The following is a 24,434-nucleotide window of genomic DNA, read 5'->3' as shown; positions in this document are numbered from 1 at the left end:
CAAGAGAAAATGGCCAAAAGCTAGGCCAAACCAAAAAGCTTGGCCTTACAAAGGGGCCAATTGGGGAAAACCCATTACCAAAGACCTTTCGATCCAGCAAAGGCTAGGTCCCCAAAATACTTTCAAACTATCTGGGAGAGCACCTGTTAACCAATGTGTGAGTGGACAGTATGTCACTTTCAATCGAAGAATGATGGAAAATGGAAGCTCTAGCAATGTCAACGTGAACATTGTAGCTGAACCCAAGGGTTCAAAAGTGGTAGCTGGAAAAGAAACAGTGAATGCTGCCACAGAAGTCAACAAATACTCTTATAGGAACAACTATAAGGGAAAAAATCCTATGACCCGCACTCAGTGGCGAAGGTTTCAGAGGAAGCAGAAGTTGACAGCAAAAGAGGCTGAGGTTGGGGGCAAGGTTGTTGCGACCCAGAAAGCTGAAAAGGTTGAAATGGCCAGGAGGCCAGCAAAAGAGAGGCTTTCCATAGTATTGGAAGAACCAATAGCTGAAAATGCCCAAGAAGGGGCAGAAGGTGAAAATGACATGGAGGATGATGATCTCCTGGAAGAGGGGTCTGATTTCGACGTTATGGTCAATGTGGTGTCTATTTTGCCTTTAGAATATGATGTGCCTACGGAAGTCAATGAGTTGGAAGAGGACTTCGAGGCCCTTAATTTGGCTGATCATAAGCCAATGTGTTACTATGTTATGCAGAATGGTTGTGTCGAAGAGCAAAAAGCGGTCTTCGAAAAGCCAACCTGGGAATGCAGAACCACTTGAAGGCTTTGTTCATTAGGGCAAAAGTCAATAATGTGGGAATCAATAAGGTCTTAGTGGATGGAGGAGCTGTGGTGAATATCATGCCCCACTTCATGTTGAAGAAATTAGGTCTCTATGATACAGACCTTCATTCCCACAATGTGGTGTTGGCCAACTATGAAGGAAAAACTGGCCATTCCCTGGGGGCAGTGCAATTGGAAGTGTGTGTTGGTAGCACGGTTCGAAAGACCTTGTTTATGGTCATAGCTGCCAAACCTAATTACAATCTGTTATTAGGCAGAGAATGGATTCATGGTGTGGGAGTTGTTCCTTCAACCATGCACCAAAGATTAATCATCTGGAGAGAAGATGGTTTAGTCGAGAATGTGGAAGCAGATCAAAGTGCATATGTTTCAGAGACAGGCACTGTGACTTTACAGAACTTCGACAAAAACCTGGCTTCAATTGCTCCTTGTGGTGAGCAAGATGCTGCCTTCGATCCAAATGAAGTGGTGTCAAAAAATGTATACCACTCAGTTAAGCTGCATCCAACCCATGGCTTTTGTTGGGAAAGGGAAGACATAGAGAAACCCTTGTTTGAGGATGCACACCCACCAGTGTCTGGATGGGTCAACCATAATGAGTATGATGATTGAGTCCCCAGCATGGGATCGAATTACGGCTTACGCAGCCGAAAATAGAATCAAAATGGCCCTTGAGGCCATTAATGTTCAAAAAGATATGGCTGTCGAAGCCAATGGTGACTTAAGAGATGAACTGGCCTTGGAGGCTAGTGAGGTAAATGATGGGAAAAAGCAAAGGTTAGACTGTATCTATGATGATGAGCCTTTAGGCTTTGAAAAAGATCCACACAGTTCGATTCAAAGAATGCAAGCCCAAGATCCTTTGCAAGAAGTTGATATTGGAGATGACTCTGTTAAAAGGCCAACTTATATTAGTGCCAATATTGATCTAACCCTAAAAGAAAGAATGGTCGAGTTGCTTAAGAAATACAGAGACTGCTTTGCATGGGATTATAACGAAATGCCTGGGCTGAGCAGAAATCTCGTGGAGCATAGGCTACCCCTTCGACCAGATAAGAAACCTGTAAAGCAGCTTCCAAGGAGGTTTGCGCCAGAAATCATGACAAAGATCAAAGCAGAAATCGAAAGGTTGCTCAAATGCAAGTTCATTCGAACAACCAGGTATGTGGAATGGTTAGCTAATATTGTTCCTGTTATTAAGAAAAATGGGTCACTTAGGGTTTGTAAAGACTTTAGGGATTTGAATAATGCTACACCTAAAGATGAATATTCCATGTCTGTAGCCGAAATGTTAGTTGACTCAGCAGCAGGACATGAATATTTAAGTATGTTAGATGGCTATTCAGGTTATAATCAAATTTTTATTGATGAAGATGATGTGCCAAAAACCGCATTTCGTTGCCCTGGTGCTTTAGGCACCTATGAGTGGGTGGTGATGCCCTTTGGATTGAAAAATGCTGGAGCAACATACCAAAGAGCCATGAACTTGATTTTTCATGATTTTATTGAAATATTTATGCAGGTTTATATTGATGATATTGTTGTGAAATCCTCTTCCCAGGATGAACATATCGAACATCTTAAAAAATCGTTCGAAAGAATGAGAAAATGTGGATTAAAGATGAATCCACTAAAATGTGCTTTTTGTGTACATGCAGGAGATTTCCTTGGCTTTGTTGTGCATAAAAAGGGCATAGAAATTAACCAAAACAAGACAAAGGCTATCATGGAGACAAAACCTCCAGGAACGAAGAAACAGCTTCAATCCTTGCTAGGAAAGATCAATTTCTTGAGAAGGTTTATATCAAACCTAAGTGGCAAAGCTCAACCTTTTTCTCCACCGCTGAGGCTCAAGAAAGGTGATGTATTTGAATGGGGAACGGAACAACAAAAGGCATTTGATGATATTAAGGCATACTTGTCGAAGCCTCCAACTTTAATGCCTCCTATTCGAAACAAAGTAATGAAGTTGTATGTTGCAGCATCAGATTCGACTATTGGAAGCATGCTCGCACAAGAGGATGAAAATGGCGTAGAAAAGGCTATTTATTATCTAAGTAGAATCTTAAATGATGCTGAAACTAGATATAGTTCAATTGAAAAACTTTGTCTATGTTTGTATTTCTCTTGTACCAAACTTAAGCAATATATCAAACCAGTTCATGTTTATGTTTACTCTCATTTTGATATCATTAAGCATATGTTGTTAAAATCAATCTTGCATAGTCGAATTGGGAAATGGGCTTTAGCTTTAACTGAATATTCATTGACTTACCAGCCTCTGAGGGCTGTAAAAGGTCAAATAGTAGCTGACTTTCTTGTTGATCATTCAGTGGTTGAAATTCCAATAACATATGTGGAATCTGAGCCTTGGGTGTTATACTTTGATGGCTCGAAGCACAAACATGGTACAGGAATTGGAATCTTAATCATTTCTCCTTTAAAGATTCCAACAAAGTTTAAGTACAAGATTAAGGGAACATGCTCTAATAATGAAGTCGAGTACGAGGCTTTAATTGCAGGTCTAAAGATCCTTTTAGACTTGGGGGCAAAACATGTTAAAATCAGAGGAGACTCTGAGTTAGTAATAAAGCAATTGGCAAAGGAATACAAATGCATTCAAGAACATTTAATGAAGTACTTTGTTATTGCCTTCTCGTTACTAAAACGATTCGATTCATGTGATATTCAACATGTGCCTCGGATCGAGAACCAAGAAGAAAATGATTTAGCCCAAATTGCTTCTGGCTATAAGGTGACAGGGAAAAGATTAGATGAGTTAGTTGAAATTAAAGAAAAACTAATCTCATGTGAGGTAATACCCCATCAGCTGGGGGCAAATGAACAAAGTGTCGAGATGGAGTCAGAAATGGCAGATGCACACTTTGATGAAGTGATGACTGAAATCTTCGTGATTGACAATTTGGCTGACAATGATTGGAGGCAACCCATTGTTAAATACATAGAAAATCCAACAGGTACAGCCGATAGAAAGGTTAAGTATAGAGCCTTGAGTTACACAGTCATGGGAAATGAGCTATTTAAGAAAACACCTGAAGGAGTTTTGTTAAAGTGCCTCAATGAAAATGAGGCGTATGTAGCAATTTCAAATGCCCATAGTGGGGCCTGTGGCGCCCATCAAGCAGGCCACAAAATGAAATGGCTTCTGTTTCGACAAGGTTTGTATTGGCCTTCCATGCTTAAGGATTGCATAGAATATGCGAAAGGCTGTCAAGAGTGTCAAAAACACGCAGGGATACAACATGTCCCAGCCAGCGAGTTGCATTCGATTATCAAACCTTGGCCTTTTAGAGGCTGGGCTTTAGATTTAATTGGTGAGATTAGGCCTGCGTCATCAAAGAACCAACGTTATATATTAGTTGGGATCGACTATTTTACCAAATGGATAGAGGTTGTTGCCCTAACAAACGTGGATCAGGAAACAGTGATCAATTTTATCCAAAACCATATTATTTATAGGTTTGGGCTCCCTGAGACGATCACTACAGACCAAGGAACAGTGTTTGTTGGTCGAAAGATGCAAGATTTTGCTGAACAATCAGGTTTTAAACTAATGACTTCGACGCCTTATTACGCTCAAGCAAATGGCCAAGTTGAAGCGGCCAACAAGGTCATAATTGGTTTAATTAAGAAACATGTTGCTCAGAAGCCAAAAAATTGGCATAAGACCTTGGGCCAAGTCCTATGGGCATACAGGAATTCTCCTAAGGAATCAACAGGTTCGACACCTTTTCGACTAACGTATGGTCATGATGCTGTGTTACCTGTTGAGATAATGATGCAGTCAATTCGAGTGCAAAGGCAATGGGAACTACCTCCTGACCATTATTGGAATTTAATGTTAGATGAATTAACAGACGTAATGAGGGGAGGATCCAGCTATTTATAGAGGCACGCGATCTGAAGAATAAAAGAATCCAAAAAGGAAAAATAACAAATTTTTCAACTTCCTAGGTTGACAAGTGTCCAAATCCCTTGACAGGTGGAAAGAAAAAAAAGGGGGAAACAAATTTTGGAGCCAATCCAAAGTTTTGAATGGCAGCCTAAACGATAGGAGAGATAAATGGAAAAGAAAGATATCCATTAATACTCTCAAAAACGCCACTTCCTCTTTCGATAGACACAGTCGAAAATGGCATTTTTGGGGGGCAATTTGTTGGACATAAATTCGGTATTTATCAATTAAATATAATTGGTGGGTCCAACATTTATTTTTGGAGGTTATATTGTCAAAATAAAACTTTCAAAGGTGGTGTCGAGATCTAACTATGTCGAAGCAAAAGAGCGTTTCGAAGGCTGTGGAGGACACATCCAGTTTTGGTTTTGTCAGGAGGCTGTCGAAAGCGCGAAATCGAATCGAAAGATAGTTGGGCCAGGCCCAAAAAAGAAACAACAAACGGCCCAAGAGGCATTGGCGCGCGCTGAAGGAATGGAAGATGAAAGTGGAGAACGTGGTCGACGTGGCAGATCGAAGAGCGTCCAGATGATCAAGAAACAGTTACCACTTCGTTGTAGTATTTATAGTAGTTTTTCATTCAGAACAAAGGTCACAAAATTTTATACAAACACTCTCTCTAAAATTCTAAGTACTCAGCGATTGAAAGAAAGGAATTCAGAGGAGAAATGTATGTTTTGTGAACCACCTTTATTTGTAATTGCTTTTCATTCAATGCAATTTACTTTCCAGTAATTTTCTTTAGTTTAATTCCAAATACTTGCTCGAGAAACTGCTACTTCGAGGCGATTCGAATTAGTTTCTCTTGTATCGATTGAAAACGTTTTAATTTCTAAGTGTTTGTTTTCCTTGTTAAAACGAACATTCGAACAGTTTTCTTAAATGAATAAAACACAAAATTGTCCTGAGATTTACTAGTTGGTCTCACGAGTTTAAATACTTAAACTAGCGGTTGTTTACCAAATTTCCACGTAAACAGTATAACAGAGCAAATAATGGCATATCAATGAACATGGAGATGATACTAGACAATATGGTCCGAAGAACCAAAATCCGAATGAACAATTGGTTGGATTTTTTTGAAAGTGGAAATGCCATAAAGCGCGAAACAAGATCCGTGATACGAAAACCAAAATTAGAATGAGGAAGAAAAGGATATTATGATGTAAGTCTATTATTCCTTGCATCATAGGTATTGCTTTGGTTCATTTGAGTAAATCACAATCCCATCCTAGGAGTACACATATGATGAATTTTGACTAAACTCCAAGCCTTCATGTTTATATAGTTCTAACTTGACTTGTTCAGTCATAAAATCTCACTTCTCATAAACTAAATGAAGGGTTGACTGAAGAGTAACAAAAGAATGAAGCATATCATAGATAAACTTGGTAAATTTTAGAATATAATCAACTTTATACCACCACCCATCATTTAAAATTGTTTCTTTAACAAAAGTACCTTTTGATAGTGAGGCTATTATTCACTAATTATCAAAGACAAGAGAACTTTCTTTAACAGTTTTCAACATCTTCGGTATAACAATAATCGACGCAAATCTTGTTTCAAAAATAGAAAGAAAAAAAAACATTAAATCCACAAATTGTTTGAACATAGCAAATCTTATAGAATGGTTCATAATAAAAAAATTCTAATAAAAAAACTATCATCAACAGTTATAATAAACAACTTCATTATTTGGTGTATTTTTTGGTACATATTTTTTAGAGTCATATTCAATGTGTCCATGAAGTATGAGGATATTGAATACAACCTTCAAACAATTGAACCAACACTTTTAAAGATGTCATATACATGATATTGAAGATTGAACAAGAATTAGACTAGTAGTAGTGGTAAAAAGACATATCTCAAATTCAATAGATCTCAATTTTAAGAATCGCTAATGTAAGAACTGCTAATGTTTTTAAAAAAAGATAAATATCAATTACATTTATAAATGATCTCTTTAAACTTCAATGTCTTTTCTATCTTAGACCGAGACATCATAGTTCTCTCGTCATAAACAAATGTTGTACTCGAAATATTTAAACATATATTATTTTTTTGAGACAATTTAAATGGTACATAGGTATCTTTCAAAAAAAAAATGGTGCATAGGTGTTGTCATGTGTCATGCAAAGCATATAAACCAAATTGATGGACAGGAATATCGTATACAATGTATGAGTATAAACATCCGAAGCAACTTAACATCAAGCCGTCTTAGCTCAGCTGGTAGAGCGCGTGGCTTTTAACCACGTGGTCGTGGGTTCGATTCCCACAGACGGCGGTGAGCTTAATTTTTAATTTTATTAAAATGACAGTCAAAATCTGTCGCTATAACTCACTCGTCCGTACTCCGTAGCTAAAGCTAAAAAATGGACCTCACATTTACTTTAACTTATAGCTACAGGTCTTCTCCGTAGGTATGCGTCCTGTTAAGAATATTGATAATTAGTTAGAGGTTCAAATTCAATTATCTTGTTAGTTTGTTATTAGGTAGTTAGTTAGTTAAGCCTCTAAAAGCTCTATATTTAGAAGGCTTAATTGTACACAGAATAATGCTAGTAACACACTCTTTAACAAACACACTCCAACACACTCTTTTTTATTGGTTGAAATTCACATGGGTCCCATAAAAAAATGTGGACCCATATAATTTTTATGGGACCCATATAAATTTTAACCAATAGAAGAGAGTGTGTTAGAGTGTGTTTGTTAAAGAGTGTGTTGCTAGCACTCCTCTTGTACACATTATTACTATCTTTTATCAATCTATATTCATTCAATATGATCTGTTATGATCTTTTACCTCATGAGTATGATTATGCGCTCTTTCTCTATGTGTATGATCTATGACACTTTGATCCTATGCTTCTTAACATGTCCTCTTAATATATCAAATGTCTCTATAATTTTTTTTTGAAGAAATGTCTCTATAATTTTTACAATCTGAATTGTAACACTATTCTTATTTTTTAAGTTTTACGTTGTAATTTTAAATATGTACAAATTTCACTTTGGTATCATATGTTTACTTTCAAAATATCACATTAAAATAAATGTTTGACAATTAAAAATTAACCATAAACAATGGATATTTCAATACAATTAAGAATTCATGCAAAAACAAAGACTAAAATAGTAACAAATATTTGAGATTTAGATGAGACTTGAGACATACAACAACACTAAAGATTTCTGTTTTCCTGTTTTTTCATAAAAAAAGTCTTATTTAATTCCTTCTATACAACTTCATAAAGATATGAATATGATGATCTCCTCCTCACATGGACAATGCATTAAAGAAGTCAAGTTTAAAAATAATTTATACTTCTACATTGAAATTTCTTTTTCTGTCATTCTTTTTCGTTCATTCCTTTACAATACATGCATGTTTATGACACAGTTGTGGTATTGTGAAATGGCCACCTTATGAAGCAACTTTGGAGACATCTTTACTAGACCTGTTGTATTTCATGTGACTCTTAACAAGTTGCCCAGCTGCAATTGCAGACATCAGTGAGAGCTCTCCGGCAAGGACTGAACCCGCTACAATAGTTGCAAGTTTCCTAGAATTTGCTCCTGGTGAATCTTTACTAGCACCCTTAACACCGAGTAAATTCAAACAAGCTGATTGTGATGCAAGTTGTGTGCCCCCTCCTACTGTGCCCACCTCAATGCAAGGCATAGTGACAGAGATATGAAGGTCTTTGCCATCATTCACAGCTTCCATCATGGTCATACAGTGAGAACTCTCAACATTCTGAGCTGGATCTTGACCTGTAGCCAAGTAAATAGCAGAAACAATATTACTAGCATGTGCATTGAATCCGCCAAGAGCACCGGCCATGGCAGAACCAGTAAGGTTTTTGAGCATGTTAAGCTCAACCAAAGAGTCAACACTTGTCTTCAACACTTTCTTCACCACCTCTTCCTTAATTACAGCCTCACACACCACAAATTTCCCTCTCCCTTCAATCCAATTAACTGCCGCAGCTTTCTTGTCCGAACAAAAATTTCCTAATATCACCAAAACACATTTTCAGTAACAAGTTTGATCATATAATACTATACTATAAACAAGTAAATAGTAAAAATAAACGTTAAATGTTGTTTATGTGATGTCATATTTACCTGATATACCGATAACATCCATATCAGGATAATCGATTTGAAGAAAATCAAGTACATTTTGTACACCTTTGGATACCATGTTCATCCCCATTGCATCACCGGTTGAACAAGTGAATCTAATGTATAAATTCTTTCCTGCCATATTAGCTTTAATGCTCTGCAATCTCGCAAATCTACTTGACCTGAATGTTCCAAACAAAATCAATTATACTGAGACACCGGACACGCTTTCCATCAGAGGTGTGAGAGTAAAAATAATATTTTCGAAAAAAGTATAGATAAATTGGAAATAGAAAATTACTTGTTGAAAGTGTGAGAGAGGGAATCAAAATTTTGAGGATCTTCTAAAAAGAACTTTAACTGAGAAGCTCTTTTGGCAGAGTTGAATCTAACAACGGGGGCTCTAGTCATGCCATCACGGAGGACAATAGCGGAAGCACCACCGGAAACATAAATAGCTTTACAGCCTCTGTTAGTACTTGCAACCAAACAACCTTCAGTCGTTGCCATCGGAACAGTGTACTCCATTTCGTCAAGCAACAAAGGACCGGCAACACCTACTGGAATCTGAACAAACCCTATCGGCATCTCACAACACTGTCCTAATATAGAATCATAATCAAAGCCTTCCATTGGTAAACCCTCAAGTGACCTTCTGGTCACTCTTTCCACTGCTTTGTTCCGAATAGCCGCTGCACGTTTGCAATCTCCGAGCTTCGATTCAAGCGAGTAAGATGGAATCGATCCTGATACCACTGCACGGACAACTTCCTCGTCTTCCATGGAAAGAAGCACCGGTGCTGGAGCAACTTTTTCGACTAAGATTTTTGGCGCCAGCGGAGGTAGCTTGGGAGACACTCCAGCGAGGCATGAATCGGAGTATTTTTCAATGACGGCTTCATCATCTTCTTCTTCAAGAACGGAAAAGGGATGAAGGATGAAGCCAATGCCAAAGAAAACCATAAGGTAGATAAAGGAAGCGATGAGGGAAACAACAGCAGCCATCTCAGAAATTGTGAGGACATGGAGAGGTGTAGAGGTTCGGATCTTCTCACGCCACTGTTGAAGAAGAAAGTACACAACAGAGAAGAAGAGACCGAAGAAAACTGCGTTTGTTAAGTACAGTGATGGTTGTGACTGTGAATCCTGCTTTTGGTTCTTTGCTTTTGAAGATTTACCAGAGAGATCAGAACATACACTTTTTTGGTGAACGTCCATTTCTCTCCGGATATAAGTGAAGTATTTGGAATCCAAAAATGGAAAATGGATAGAAGCAAGAAGAAAAGAAACAAAGGAGAGAAGAAAAAATGTTTAGTTTAGGTGATGATTGGTACTATAATTGGTTGAAGCTTGAAAATGAATGTGAGGATTTAGAATGTTATTTATAGATTGTAAAATGAATCCCAAAAAAACCAGTAGTTAATCAGAATGAACTCGTGAACAATGAGGGGATATTTTAATATGTAGCACATAATAATCGAAACTCTCAAAGAAATGCTGAGCAACATTACAGCATCACTAGAAGCCTTTACTTGACTAAACAAAAATATATCTTATCTTCATAAACTAAAGTAGTACTATATTTAATTTTATTGTTGAAAGAAACTAGAGTTTTATATATCACTTATTCTGCAAATAATGAAAACGTTTTAAATGATGGAGTTGTTGTTGTTATAATATATCTAATATGTTTGTACTATGCAGTCTGTTTGCTTGTGTTCTTCTTTCCAAATTGTACAATTCATATTTTAAAATAAGTTCACGCGCCAATAGTTTAGTTGACTTGGATTTCGGAGATTCAGCAGGATTGCAGTAGACTTCAAGACTCATATATATACTTATCAATCATCCATCAACGAGGTTCTTACGCTATTTTGGCTTGTTAAAAAACAAACGAGGTTCTTACGCTGACCATTTCATAAATTGATTTTTAGCAAAGGAAAGGTTGATTTCTATAGCAGAAGAAATTGATTTATGTGACAGAATCAGAGAAAAACATAAGCTAATATACAACAATTGAAAATTAGATAAAATGTCATGATTTTAGGCTAATTTGAAACTCTATTACAGGAATGCACATTAATACTTAATAACACTTTCAAAGAATCATATATCCAACATCAAGAAACCACCTCCTACATTACTTAGATGCACCTCTTCAATACATTTTTTAAACTCCCTCAACCTCCCTTCAAGATGAACATACTCATTGGTTTATTCACTCATTTTATTTTTTTATGTTACTTTGATTTACTCTAGCTATAGTTTCTCACAAATATATATTTGTTGAGATATGGTTGGACGCAATTGTAATTTTATTTTACATTAATATTGAATATCAATTAAACTCAAGTTGAATTCCTTTTTGGATTACAATGAAGTAACGAGGATCGAACCTAAGAGTCATGCATTCTTTCCAAACCACTCACCACTACAGCAAACCTAGTGGCTTTCAATTGAACCAAATTCATAATTTATGAAGTTCTAAAATTTTAAAGTTTAAGCTAAATGTATAACTTTTTTTTGCCGTTGAAAATGATATTTAAACTAGGAAAAGATCGAAAAATACGTTCCGAACTTTACTTGCAAGGGCAAAAATATAGATTCAGGGGGATAAGAGAGTGTTGTTATATCTTGTATTGTTCTATTTCAATTTGGTTTGGTGTTTATTTTCAAAATATCCCATTAAAATATGTTTGCCATTTTAAAATTACAGTCACAACTTACACCCACTTCATTTTTATTTGTTGGTTTTGTAGGAAATTTTTTGTTTCCCATTCACTAGTCGTTTTTAAAATTAAATGAAACATTAGTTATTAATTTCTCAATAGTAGACTTAAATATAATTGTTAGAAGTCCCACATTGGCTAGAGATATGACAAAGATAGCTTTTATAAGTGTAGTGCAAACCTCAACTCTCAAGCTAGCTTTTGTGGTTGAGTATAGGCCTCTAAAATTCTAAGATGGTATCAGAGCCTCTCCACGATCCGTTGGGCCACCTGTTATCAGGTTTCCGCTATCGGGCCACCCACCATTTATATATGCGCACCAAGCCCAATAGTGCTGGGCGCGAGGGGGTGTGTTAAGAAGTCCCACATCGGTTGAGAGATGGCTTGACTAAGTGTTTATAAACTAGAGGCAATCCTCACCTTACAAGCCGGTTTTGTAAGGATGAGTTATGCCCAATACCCATTTTTAAGATGGTATCAGAGCCTATCCTAGATCAATTTGTTGTTTGTTGTGGAGACCTCTCATATTTGGGGCACCCGTTGTTGTTGATTCCACGTTCCAACTTATTCAGTCCTGGACGTGAGGGGGTGTGTTAGAAGTCCCACATTGGCTAGAGATATGACAAAGATAGCCTTTATAAGTGTAGTGCAAACCTCAACTCTCAAGCTAGCTTTTGTGGTTGAGTATAAGCCTCTAAAATTCTAATAATAATAAATAGTCAAAAGTGTTACAGAAAAAGACACGATTCTATCTGAAGTAATTATAATGTAAATATCTTTAAAATGACAACTAAAACCACAAAGTAATTAACAACTTAAGCGGTGGAAATTAGAATACAGGCAAGAACACAACCTAAAACAGTACAACATGTTTTGAGTTTTAGATGACTACATACTTACAAGTTACAACACTAATGATGCTACTTTTTTTCCTTTTTTGTCAAAGAAAAATTAAGGGAATCAAACTAAGAGTCTTAATTATTTAATTCCTTCTATACAACTTCAGAAAGATATGATCCCCACACATGGACCATACATTAATGAAGTCTAGTTAGCAGGCCATGTCCCCACCAGCATCACCAATTAATCTTCTTTTGAACATAATTTATACTCTACATTGAAATTTCATTTTCTTTTATTCTTTGATGATACATGCAAAGTTATCTCACAGTTGTAGTATTGTCAAATGAACAGCTCATGAAGCAAGTTTGGTAACATCTTTACTAGACCTGTTGTATTTCATGTGGCTCTTAACAAGCTGCCCGGCTGCAATTGCAGACATCAGTGAGAGCTCTCCGGCAAGGACTGAACCAGCTACTATTGTTGCCAGTTGCCTTGAATTTGCTCCTGGTGACTCTTTACTAGCACCCTTAACACCAAGTAAATTCAAACATGCTGATTGTGACGCAAGCTGTGTGCCTCCACCAACTGTGCCTACCTGCATTTAATAATACATTACATAGATAAATCAAACATAGAATAGTGATGTTTTCATGTCAAGTTGATATCAAAATTAAAACCATTACTACTATGATAATTACAACTGAGGTATGAGTAGTTGTGACAATATTCATTAATTTAACACATTCCTATATGATCCTATCAAAATTTGGTTCATGTCGTTGTCTCATGTGAATTGAAAATTTGGATCATGTATTTGTCTTATGTGAATTGAAGCCATTTTAACGATCACTAAATTTACCGTATACTATGGGTAATTAAGTTGATGCTCATTCTATAGTAGGTGATGGACAAAATTTTTAGAATAACTAACAAGCAACAATTACAGGACCAATCTGAAATTATTCCCTTAAGCTGAAGCAAGGGAATATAAATAAATCAAACATAGAATAGTGGTCTTATCATGTCAAGTTTTTTTTAACCAAAGAAACTTAATTCATATCATTAACTAATAAATGTTCAATACATAAGGGAATAATCTCAAATCTATGAAAACTAGCCCAAACAGTGGCCGCCCTAGCAAGAGTATGAACAACCAAATTCGCTTGTCTCCTAACAAACTTAACCTCAAAATAAAAACCATGACTACTAGGATAACAACTGAGGTAGTTGTGAAAATATTAATTAATTCAACACACTCAGTGCCAATCTGGAATTATTCCCTTAATTTGAAGACAAGGGAATATGAAAACTATACGTGGATTGAACAAACTGTGTGCTGCTATACTAAGATTCTTACTATAGAATCCAACACATACATGTAATGACAACAGCAGAATTAATGAAAAAGACCAAGTGTAGTTGAGCTCATTTCCAAGGAAAGAGGGAGTTAAGACCTTCTGCAACAAAGTCTGATTCTCTCTACACCTGGCTAATAATATGCATGTTTTGTATATAATCTGTGCTAATAATACTAATTATTTTAAAAGAAAAAAGGACGCAAGATAGACAAGAAAACATTGCTGGGAAACAATCAATTGAGAGATATAAACTACTCTAGGATAAATATTTATGTGAATACTACTCAATTGTCTTGCAGACACAGACAAGTTTTGATGATATCATCCCCCTAGAGAGGTAAATTGGTGGTTAGGACCATACACCGATTCCAATCACGTGACTTACCAATGATACATAGTTGAATGCATAATTACTTGTCTGCAAGGGAATTTAGTGTATATTAGCGGTGAATTTGTCAAATTCACGGTGATTTACTACGATTTGTAAAAACTACACTTCAGAGCTTCAATGAATCTCAGTCAAATCTTGAGATTCCATTCAAAACATGCACTAGCTAAAGTTGTCAATTTTGGTTCGGCTCAATATAGTGGTGATTTAATGAACTCATACATTAGATTGAAACCAACCGGGTTGCATAAAAAGTTATGGATTTTTTAAGATATATCAAACCAACAAATCTGTGGTCTGATGAAACTATGGAAGTATTATGACTATTTTCATATTTGACAACTCCAGTATTTACAGTACTATATAATCTCATGTTTTCTTTTACTAAAAGAATGCCACTACAACAGATTCTCCAAATTTAGAGATAATTAATGTAACAACCCAATAATTAAGACTAAAACAAGTAATTATACCTCAATGGAAGGCATAGTGACAGAGATATGAAGGTCTTTGCCATCATTCACAGCTTCCATCATGGTCATACAGTGAGAACTCTCCACATTCTGAGCAGGATCTTGACCTGTAGCCAAGTAAATAGCAGAAACAATATTACTAGCATGTGCGTTGAATCCGCCAAGAGCACCGGCCATGGCAGAACCAGTAAGGTTTTTGAGCATGTTAAGCTCAACCAAAGACTCAACACTAGTCTTTAACACTTTCTTAACCACCTCTTCCTTAATTACAGCCTCACACACCACAGATTTCCCTCTCCCTTCAATCCAATTCACCGCTGCAGCTTTCTTGTCCGAACAAAAGTTTCCTAAAATAACAAAAGAATATTACATCACCAGTTTTAGCAACAAAGTTTGGCCATACTATAAATAAACAAATACAAATAAATATAAAGGTTGATTATGTGATGTAATATATATTTACCAGATATCCCAATAACATCCATATCAGGAAATTCACTTTGAAGAAAGTCAAGTACATTTTGTACACCTTTCGATACCATGTTCATCCCCATTGCATCACCCGTTGAACAAGTAAACCTAATATACAAATTCTTTCCTGCCATAGTGGCTTTGATACTCTGTAATCTTGCAAATCTACTTGACCTAAATATCGCAAACAAAATCAATTATCCAAATGAGTAAAAATCTATCAAGCACTACTACACTAACACGTCAACACTGGTAACAATTTGAAAAAATGAATTAATTGAATATAAACACATGTCTTGGTGTTAGACACCGATATGATGCACGAGTACTCCATTTGAGGGAGAGTAACAGCACCGGGTACATACCCGTACCAGTACCGGTACATACCCCGACACTAGACACACCTTTAATCTGAAGTATCGATGAAGTATCGATGGAAGACTCATGCTACAGAGGTAAAAATAATATATTTGAAATAATTAAAGAAATTGATAATAAAAATTAGAAAATAGAGAATTACTTGTTGAAAATGTGAGAGAGGGAATCAAAATTTTGAGAATCTTCTAAAAAGAACTTTAACTGAGAAGCTCTTTTGGCGGAGTTGAATCTAACAACGGGGGCTCTAGTCATGCCATCACGGAGGACAACAGCGGAAGCACCACCGGAAACATAAATAGCTTTACAGCCTCTGTTAGTACTTGCAACCAAACAACCTTCAGTCGTTGCCATCGGAACTGTGTACTCCTTCCCGTCGAGCAACAAAGGACCGGCAACTCCCACCGGAATCTGAATAAACCCTATCGGCATCTCACAACACTGTCCCAATATAGAATCATAATCAAAACCTTCCATTGGTAAACCCTCAAGTGACCTTCCGGTAACTCTCTCCACCGCTAGGTTCCGAATCGCCGCCGCACGTTTGCAATCACCAAGCTTCGATTCAAGCGTGTAAGACGGAATTGAACCTGACACCACCGCACGGACAATCTCCTCGTCATCGGAGGAAAGTATCACCGCCGGAACCAGTGCCGGAGCAACTTTTTCGACGGATATTTTCGGCGGAAGCGGAGGTAACGTCGGCGAGACTCCGGCAAGGCATAAACCGGAGGTTTTTGCAATGTCGGATTCATCTTCTTCATCGTAATGAACTGTACGAGAAGCGGCGAATGGATGAAAGATGATACCAATGCCGAAGAAAACCATAAGGTAGAAAATGGAAGCGATGAGGGAAAATACAGCAACAATCTCGGAGATTGTGAGGACGTGAAGAGGTGTAGAGGTTCGGATCTTTTCACGCCACCGGTGAAGAAGAAAGTACGCAACGGAGAAGAAGAGACCGAAGAAAACCGCGTTTGTCAAGTAGAGTGATTGTTGTGACTGTAAATCGTGCTTTTGGTTTTTTGATTTTGAAGATTTGTCGGAGAAAAGAGAGTTTCCGGCGGCGTTTACAGTTCGCCGGTGAACGTCCATTTCTCTCCGGTTACGATGAGGATTTGAAATTTTGAAATTCAGAAATGGAAAATGGGTAGAAGGAAAGTGAGAAGAAAGAAATAAGCGAAGAAAATACTAATTTTTAAACTTGAAAGAGAATGCGAAGAATTAGAAGGTGTTTTTATAGACAGAGTGATGGAGGGAAATGCAAACGACAATTGCACACGCGTAAGGCTTGTCGTTTCATCCTTCACAAACTCCCTTCACTTCACTCTCTCTTGATGTTTTCTCTCCCTACCGTGAATCTTTTATTCCCTGACTTCCCAATTTTGTTCTCAAAAAAATTTGAGTTTGTAGAAATCAAAAGTTTTTTTTTGCCTTAAAAATAAATTTTGTTTTCTAAAAACCGAAATTTACTCCAAATTTGTACTAGTAAAAATTTGATTTCTGCGAACCGAACTTTTCTGCAAAGACAAAATTGAAATATTGAGGAATATAAAAGATTCACATGAGGTGGGGAGAGAAAACAGCATCTCTCTTTCCTTTTTCTTTCTTTTTTTTTTCTCACTTCTCTACCTACCCTACAAAGCTACAACTAGAGCTGCCAAAAATGGTGCGGGATAATGGGCCGGCTCAGGTCTCAAAAAACTTATCCCAAATGAAATCGGACCTTTTTTACCCAAGTTCATGCACCCCAAATTAAAATTGGGTTGGGCTGGGCTAGCTCATTGGGCTTTGGGCCGGTCCATTAACAAAAAAATTATGTTATGTTTGTAAAAATAATATCAATTAAAACATAAAAAATTATCATCTAATTGAAAAGTTATTATAAAAAATATAGTTAAATGTGTAAGCATAATAAAAAGGGTCGTATTTACCTAAAAAAATTTAAAAACTTAAGTTTATAATTTATTAATTTGATTTAATTTCTTTTATAAGAATCAAACTTAGTTTAATTGATATTTAGTACCGACGTAAAAATTATTTACACTTGCATACAATTATATCTCAATAAAGTTGATAATTATGAGAAATTAATACATCAAAATCATATAAAAAAAGATCAAATAAATAGAAAAAATGAAATGGGTCAAACCGGCACATTAGCCACATGCGCCATAAGGGTTGGGCCGGGTTCATAATTATGTAGCCCAATTATAATTTGATGATTATATGATTAAAGTAAAGATGAATATAAAATATAATACTCCATCCGTCTTATTTTATAAGATCTACTTTGACTAAATGCATTTTTTATATGTCTTGTTTCGACCGTATTTTTCTAAAAGTATATAGATGTAAATATTATCATATAGTATCTTGTTTGATTTGTTTCGATGAATATTTTTAAAATACCAAATTAGGTTAACTAGTGCACTAGGACATTAGTTATAATTATAGAGTATATGAATATGCATTATTTTATTAACCCACTTGGGGTTGGTCTAGTGGTGTTGGCTTGAGTCATTGGAATACGAGGTCTCAGGTTCGATTCCCCCGAATACTAATTTCAGTGAGCTAAGTTTGTACAAAGCAAAAAAAAAATTCTTACTTTAAATGGGCCCGCAAGTGAGCTGTGGATAACCAAAATAAATGATGAGGTTACCAAAATAATGAGAATTAATCATGTTGTCTCTATACGTATGGTTACAAATGGGATGATTATACTATTAACAAAAAAGAATGGGATGATTAATGTTTGCTTGTTTATTAATAGCAAAATCTAGTTACGTATATAGAGTAATTGTGCACTTTTTGTACACAAAGATGGATTGGAATTTTCTTTAATATGTATGGTGTTTGAACGTATTTTGGAAGGAACACAAAATCAACTGAGTGAATTTAAATGGTTAATAATTTTTTCTTTATAAAATGAATTGTTTGAAAGAATATGAATTTATTTTTTGTTTTTTTAATCATCAGAATCCGGCCTACTAAATCATCTAATCTAAATTTGATTTTAGTGAAAATGATTTTTGATCTAATTTATTTTGTTATTCAAGTAACGGAAGTTTCAATACAGTGGATAGTAAAATGAGTCAAAGAAAAATACTAGCTTAGATCGTATTGAACTCGTGAACAACGAGGGAATATTTTAATGTCTAGGTAACATATTTCTTTGTGCAGCACATAATAATCGAACCTCAAACAAATGCTAACCAAACAAAGTACTATATTTCTCATCATCGGCATGCAGTTTCTCAACTTCTGTTTTCTGTAATTACTCAAACAATTTTTTTTTTAGATATAATACCACTTGTGCAAAAAGAAAATTTAAGTTAAATGAAGATAGAATATTTGGCCAAATGAAGATAGGATATTAGCTGTATTATAAATTAGTAGTAATAAAAAAATAGTTATATGTTAATATTCAATCAAAATTCACTTTTTAATCATATCATATATAGTTTTTATCGAGTTTGAACAAAAACCAAGCATATAAGTGAGTTTGCATATCACTTTTACACCTAGAATTTTAATTAAAACTATTAGAATATTATTTATCATTATTAGAATATTTTAATGATGACAAATAATATTCTAATATTTAGACTATTAGATATATACGTCTTCTCGTGTGTTGTCACTCAAAAATTTCAGTGTTTAATCACGATTAATTAGCCACAATTATTGTGACTGTGGGCATTTCAGTCATTTGTCATAGTATAACCGTGGCTAAAAGAATCAAGATTTTTTTAAAAAATTCCTTAGGTATGGACACTAATTTTTTTTGCTTTCACTTTACCAATTTCACTCTTTGCGCGCATGGATTCCCAAATTTTCAGTTTCATTCATCTTCCAAATTCCTCAATCTTCAACAATGATTCAACCATTCACTTTCCTTCTCTTTGATTCATAATCGCTCCATCTACCGCTTCTTCTTCCCTAACCTCACTGAACCATTGATGATTCAATGACCACTCTTTCTTCCCTAACCTCTTTCGTTTCTTAAAACTCTTGAAGCCTACCTTGTTTTAAATTGAAAGCGGAGAGTAAGGAAGGGATTTTGGGAAGGGAAAAGGAAAAAGAAGACAATAGTGGACTATATAACATTGTTTGAGTGTTAAAAATAAAATAAAAATAAAAGCCATAAATTTTGAGAGACTTCAAAAATACATATATAATGAAATGAAAGTAATAAAAGACAGTGGCCTCCAATTGAGGATTTTTTTTTTCTTTTACCACAACCTCGTTATGTCATTATTATTTTTTGTGGACACATGGATAAGGGTTTTTTTTTTTGACGGAATGGATAAGGGGGTTGAAGCTCCAATTTATTTTTTTTTAAAAAAAACTTTTTTAAGGCAAGTTTATTTATAGAAAAAATAATGCTTTTTATTTTTATTCAAAATGGTAGGACTTATCCCAACATTTTTATTCATCCCATTCACTTTGCTAAAATTTTATGACTACCCAAATGTTACTCCAAATTGTCTTGTACGATAAGCTGTATTCTGATTCTATAAACTTAGAAATTTTGCTTTGCTTGTTATTGACTTGTTGTATGGTCTAAGTCTAGCCTAACATGGTTAGTTAAAGTTTATACAAATCTAATCTAATCATTAAAATAATTGTTAATGGGTCCCTCACCCCTCCACCCATGGTATCCATGGTATTGTTCTATAGTTGGAGACAACTCAAACTTAAGTTCCCAATATTGACCCACCCACACACATGGCACGATTCATTTTTGGATTTTAAACTTTTTTTTTTGTTAAAATTTAGAGTGAGGAAGTTATACTGTATTCAAGGTATGAAAGATGTTAGGGCTCTTTGAGCACTTATAATGGTAAATATATTCAACTCCTTTTAAGAGTACTATCGCGACTCGAACCCAAGATCTTTTGGATTCAAGATTTATCTTTTTACCACTAGACCAAATCCTTTGACTTTTGAATTTTACCATGAGTATCGGTACTCTCTCTCTTCTTCCTCTGTACTCTTTCTTTGAACTTGTAATTAGCATCGTACGAATTTAACATTATCAAAATATAAACATGTTGCTTATGATCTAAAATTGTGCTTGTAGAAATTTTATATCTTATTTAGTATATTTGGTTTGAAATTAAAAAAGAAAGATGGTGATTAAGATGAAGTTGATTTAAAACCATGCTCCCCTTAAAATTTAGGGTTGTAAAGAATATCTTTCTTTTTCCAATGGATTGTGTTATGCTTATCATTACCACCCCACCAAAACCTATAAAAAAAACTTTCAATCCTGTCCCATAGTAGCAAAAGAAATTTTATTCTCTTTTTCAACCTTTGTTTACTCTTAATTTACAACAGGAGAAATAAATTTGTATGGCGCTCACTTCTGTGTTTTTTTCTATATTAAGGTGTATTGTGTAGTACGTATAGTTCAGTTGGTAGTTAATAGTTAATAGAGACAATATTATAATAATTGTAGTTCAAATTTTAAATTTTCTATTTCTCAATATTTAGAGTATATAAGTTTGGTTACTAAACTATTTGACAAAAAAATGTATTATCCTAAGTAAGTATTGTCGGTAACTGCAAATATAATTGATAAAAAAAAGTGTGTTCTATTTTCTTTGACAAAAAATGTGTGTTCTCTTATACGATCTATACATAATGTGACGTCCCAATATTCAATCTTGAGCTTCTTGTTGGTTTCCCAATTTAATTGTTCTTGACTTATGATTCCACACTCATGTGGTTTTTGGATGAGCTCATTTTTACCAACATCATCGGTGATCAACATTTATTCGGACACATCATAATGTTTTTTATGGTATATACTTCCAAGTTTATCCATACACATTTTTCTTTTTCTTTTTTTCAACAAACCATATACGTACATATATTGAAAGCTGAAAGCATTGCCCCATCTACATGAAATCGGTTGCTAATTAATATAATCCCACGTATTTTGCAAATAATTTGTTTATTAATTTGAGGCGTCATCATATCGATATATATATATATATAGGGATTTGTTAATGCACACCCACTGTTTTTTATGAAGGTGTGCATTAGCAACATACACCTTAAGGTGTATTTAACTACTTTTTAGTTATCATTTGCTAACACACACCTTCTAAAAATTAAGTAGGTGTATTATAGCAAATGCCTATAGGAGTTGTTAACGTACACCCACTTATTTTTTAGAAGGTGTGCATTAGCAACATGCACCTTAAGGTGTATTTAACTACTTTTTAGTTATAACTTGCTAACACACACCTTCTTAAAAATAAGCGGGTGTACGTTAGCAAAACCCATATATATATATATATATATATATATATATATATATATATATATATATATATATATATATATAATTTTATTTGAAAAATCAGAGTTCAAATTTTATATTTTTCAGTATTATCCATACTAATAATATGGATGATTGAATTATATCGGTGTGACATTTTTATAATATTGCATTACTCAATAATGTTTTAATGAATGCAACTTTTACAAAATATCATCTATGGAGATAATATTTTGCAAAAATAAACAGCTATCCGATCTCTTTTCAAATTAATCATGGACATGCCAACAAAATAATATCAAAAATTGTTAAGAGTCCCACATCGGTTGAGAGATAGTCTGACTAAGTATTTATATACTAGAGACAATCTTTACCTTACAAGCCGGTTTTGTAAGGATGAGTTAGGCCCAATACTCATTTCTAAGAAAAATCAAACGATCAAATAGAATATGATTCAATTTTTCTCTAGAAGAACAATCCGCTGCACACATAAGATAACTCTCCAATACTAATTTCCAAACAAAAAGAGACACACTCAAAGAAACAACTTACTCCAACTTAGCAGGACCACTCTAAGCTCTAGCTAACAAATTAATGAAATGTATTCAAGTAAAAATACTTATAATAACAACAAGAATCAAGAATGTGGAATAGAAGAAACCAAGATGTTATTGTGGTTTAAGGTGTGATTATATATGTTACTACGTTATCTACTATTTTTATGACTTCTCATATATATGTTTTTTCTAAAAGAAGAAAAAGAAAAGACTTCTCATATGTTCAAACAAAAATGCTTTGGTTGTCACTAGTCTTTTCTTTTTTTTCTTCACCCACGAATTTAATTTTAATTTGTTAAGTACTTTTTAGATTATAACTAAGTTCCTTTGGTAACGGGTAACCCATCAAAGAAATTTAAAATGTACAAATAAATTTGGTATGGAATTATATTTATGACTATACTTTTTTTAAATTTTAAAATTAGATGTTTTCTGCGCTAGCTCAACTATAAAGATTAATCTCTTGAGTTTTGTAGGACTTAATAAATAAGCGGAAAAAAATTTCTTAGAGTTTTAACACTGTTGCATGCCCAAACCAAAAATCAAATTTAAAATCTTAGTTATAATTCGAAGAGACTCGCGTCATCTCATCTAATCGTTTTTGTGTTACTTACTACTATACCTTATTTAGAGAGAAAGATCAAGCATGCAATATATACCGTGTCTAACATGTTCAATCATATACATATATGTGTACAATATATATCAATTTTTTTTTTGGTATTCAATATATTATATATCAATTTAATTAATCATATTTAGGTTTGAAGAAATCGTGGTGTGTACTGTTGTGTGTTACGTAATTTATATATATCCTCGTGAATTGTTTGGAAGATCACATAACCTGAAGTGTACGATGTAGTAGATGAAGATTTCTGAACTATGTAATTTTATCTTTAAGTCTCTTACAAATTAAGGAAGTTATTTGTCGTTAACAAATATATATACTTTTTTTTTCGCTTAATTATCGGTCTCTTAAAGACATTTTAGCTTTCACAATGATTCATTAAAGAAAAAAAGTCAGGATTGGTCCTTAAAGAAAAAAAGTTCCGGATTGGTCCTTAAAGACATATATGTTTGTCATATTGGTCATTTCCGTTAAATTTTAACTCCAAATATAACAAAAAATTTTAATGGTTAAAATTTTAAAAATTAATAAGGTTTTTGGTGGACCACTTACACTTAATCACATCCACAATCCAGTCAACTAAAACTAACGTTTTTTTGTAAAAAATTGACGGAAATGACCAATTGAGAAACGAATGTGTCTTTAAGGGACCAATCCTGACCTTTTTTTCCTTTAAGGGACCATTGTGAAACCTAAAATATTTTTAAGAGACCAAAAGACTAATTAAACTTTTTTTTACTGTCAATATATATATATATATATATATATATATATATATATATATATATATATATGCTTTTTCTTATAAAAAAAAGAAAATTTACAAAGAAGCTATGGAATAAGACAAGTGAAAAAAAACTCCTCTATAATCAATCATCGAGACGTAAAATTAACGAAGGTGGCAGAATCGAAAAATTGTAATAAGTTAATCTCCCGGAAGAGTAGAACGAAGGGCAGTGTTGGCTCATCTTTCACTTTCAGACTCTAGTTTTTGAAAACCTTCCTCACATATAGCTTTAGGCCAATTCCGGTGGACTTCTTTATCCTTATTCTAGAACCTTCACCTATAGGCCTAAGTTTGCCGGACGATCGGCGCACCAAATGTATAACCTCTGTTAAACATGCTTCAACTCATAATTCCAATATATCGTATCGATGAATCCGTCTCAAATTCCAATATATTGTATCTTGATGGTTCCCTACATTCATAAAGCATGAATTCAATCCCCAAAATTCAATCATAACTGTGGATCCAGATTGCATGTTTAATTTCATAGCTTTTATTTTTAATTACAAAATTAATCACCAGTCAAATTTTTTATTTCTCGTAAAAATGTTTAATATTATAGAATAGAAACAGGATGAAATCGTATAATTATAATTAACAAAAATTAGAAAATTTA

At 34.4% G+C, this 24,434-nt stretch overlaps 2 protein-coding genes and 1 non-coding gene across 3 annotated transcripts; 1 reads left to right on the top strand and 2 right to left on the bottom strand.

Moving 5' to 3' along the window:
• Positions 1-6,997: 6,997 nt before the first annotated feature.
• Positions 6,998-7,070, top strand: TRNAK-UUU. Its single transcript has one exon. It is a non-coding gene; the product is annotated as a tRNA-Lys (tRNA).
• Positions 7,071-7,925: 855 nt separating this feature from the next.
• Positions 7,926-10,285, bottom strand: LOC123907438 (3-hydroxy-3-methylglutaryl coenzyme A reductase 2-A-like). The gene is made up of 3 exons (XM_045957725.1): positions 9,219-10,285; positions 8,918-9,099; positions 7,926-8,803 (listed from the first exon to the last, which is right to left on the bottom strand). The coding sequence occupies exons 1-3, from the start codon at positions 10,133-10,135 to the stop codon at positions 8,214-8,216; spliced, it is 1,689 nt and encodes a 562-aa protein (XP_045813681.1). The 5' UTR covers positions 10,136-10,285; the 3' UTR covers positions 7,926-8,213.
• A 2,114-nt stretch (positions 10,286-12,399) lies between these two features.
• On the bottom strand, positions 12,400-16,911 carry LOC123907437 (3-hydroxy-3-methylglutaryl-coenzyme A reductase 1-like). The gene is made up of 4 exons (XM_045957724.1): positions 15,700-16,911; positions 15,172-15,353; positions 14,709-15,055; positions 12,400-13,084 (listed from the first exon to the last, which is right to left on the bottom strand). The coding sequence occupies exons 1-4, from the start codon at positions 16,647-16,649 to the stop codon at positions 12,842-12,844; spliced, it is 1,722 nt and encodes a 573-aa protein (XP_045813680.1). The 5' UTR covers positions 16,650-16,911; the 3' UTR covers positions 12,400-12,841.
• Between the last annotated feature and the right edge of the window lie 7,523 nt (positions 16,912-24,434).

Source organism: Trifolium pratense, linkage group LG2 (genome assembly GCF_020283565.1).
Source record: "Trifolium pratense cultivar HEN17-A07 linkage group LG2, ARS_RC_1.1, whole genome shotgun sequence".
Lineage (NCBI taxonomy): Eukaryota > Viridiplantae > Streptophyta > Magnoliopsida > Fabales > Fabaceae > Trifolium > Trifolium pratense.
This window is presented reverse-complemented; position numbering and strand designations above follow the sequence as displayed.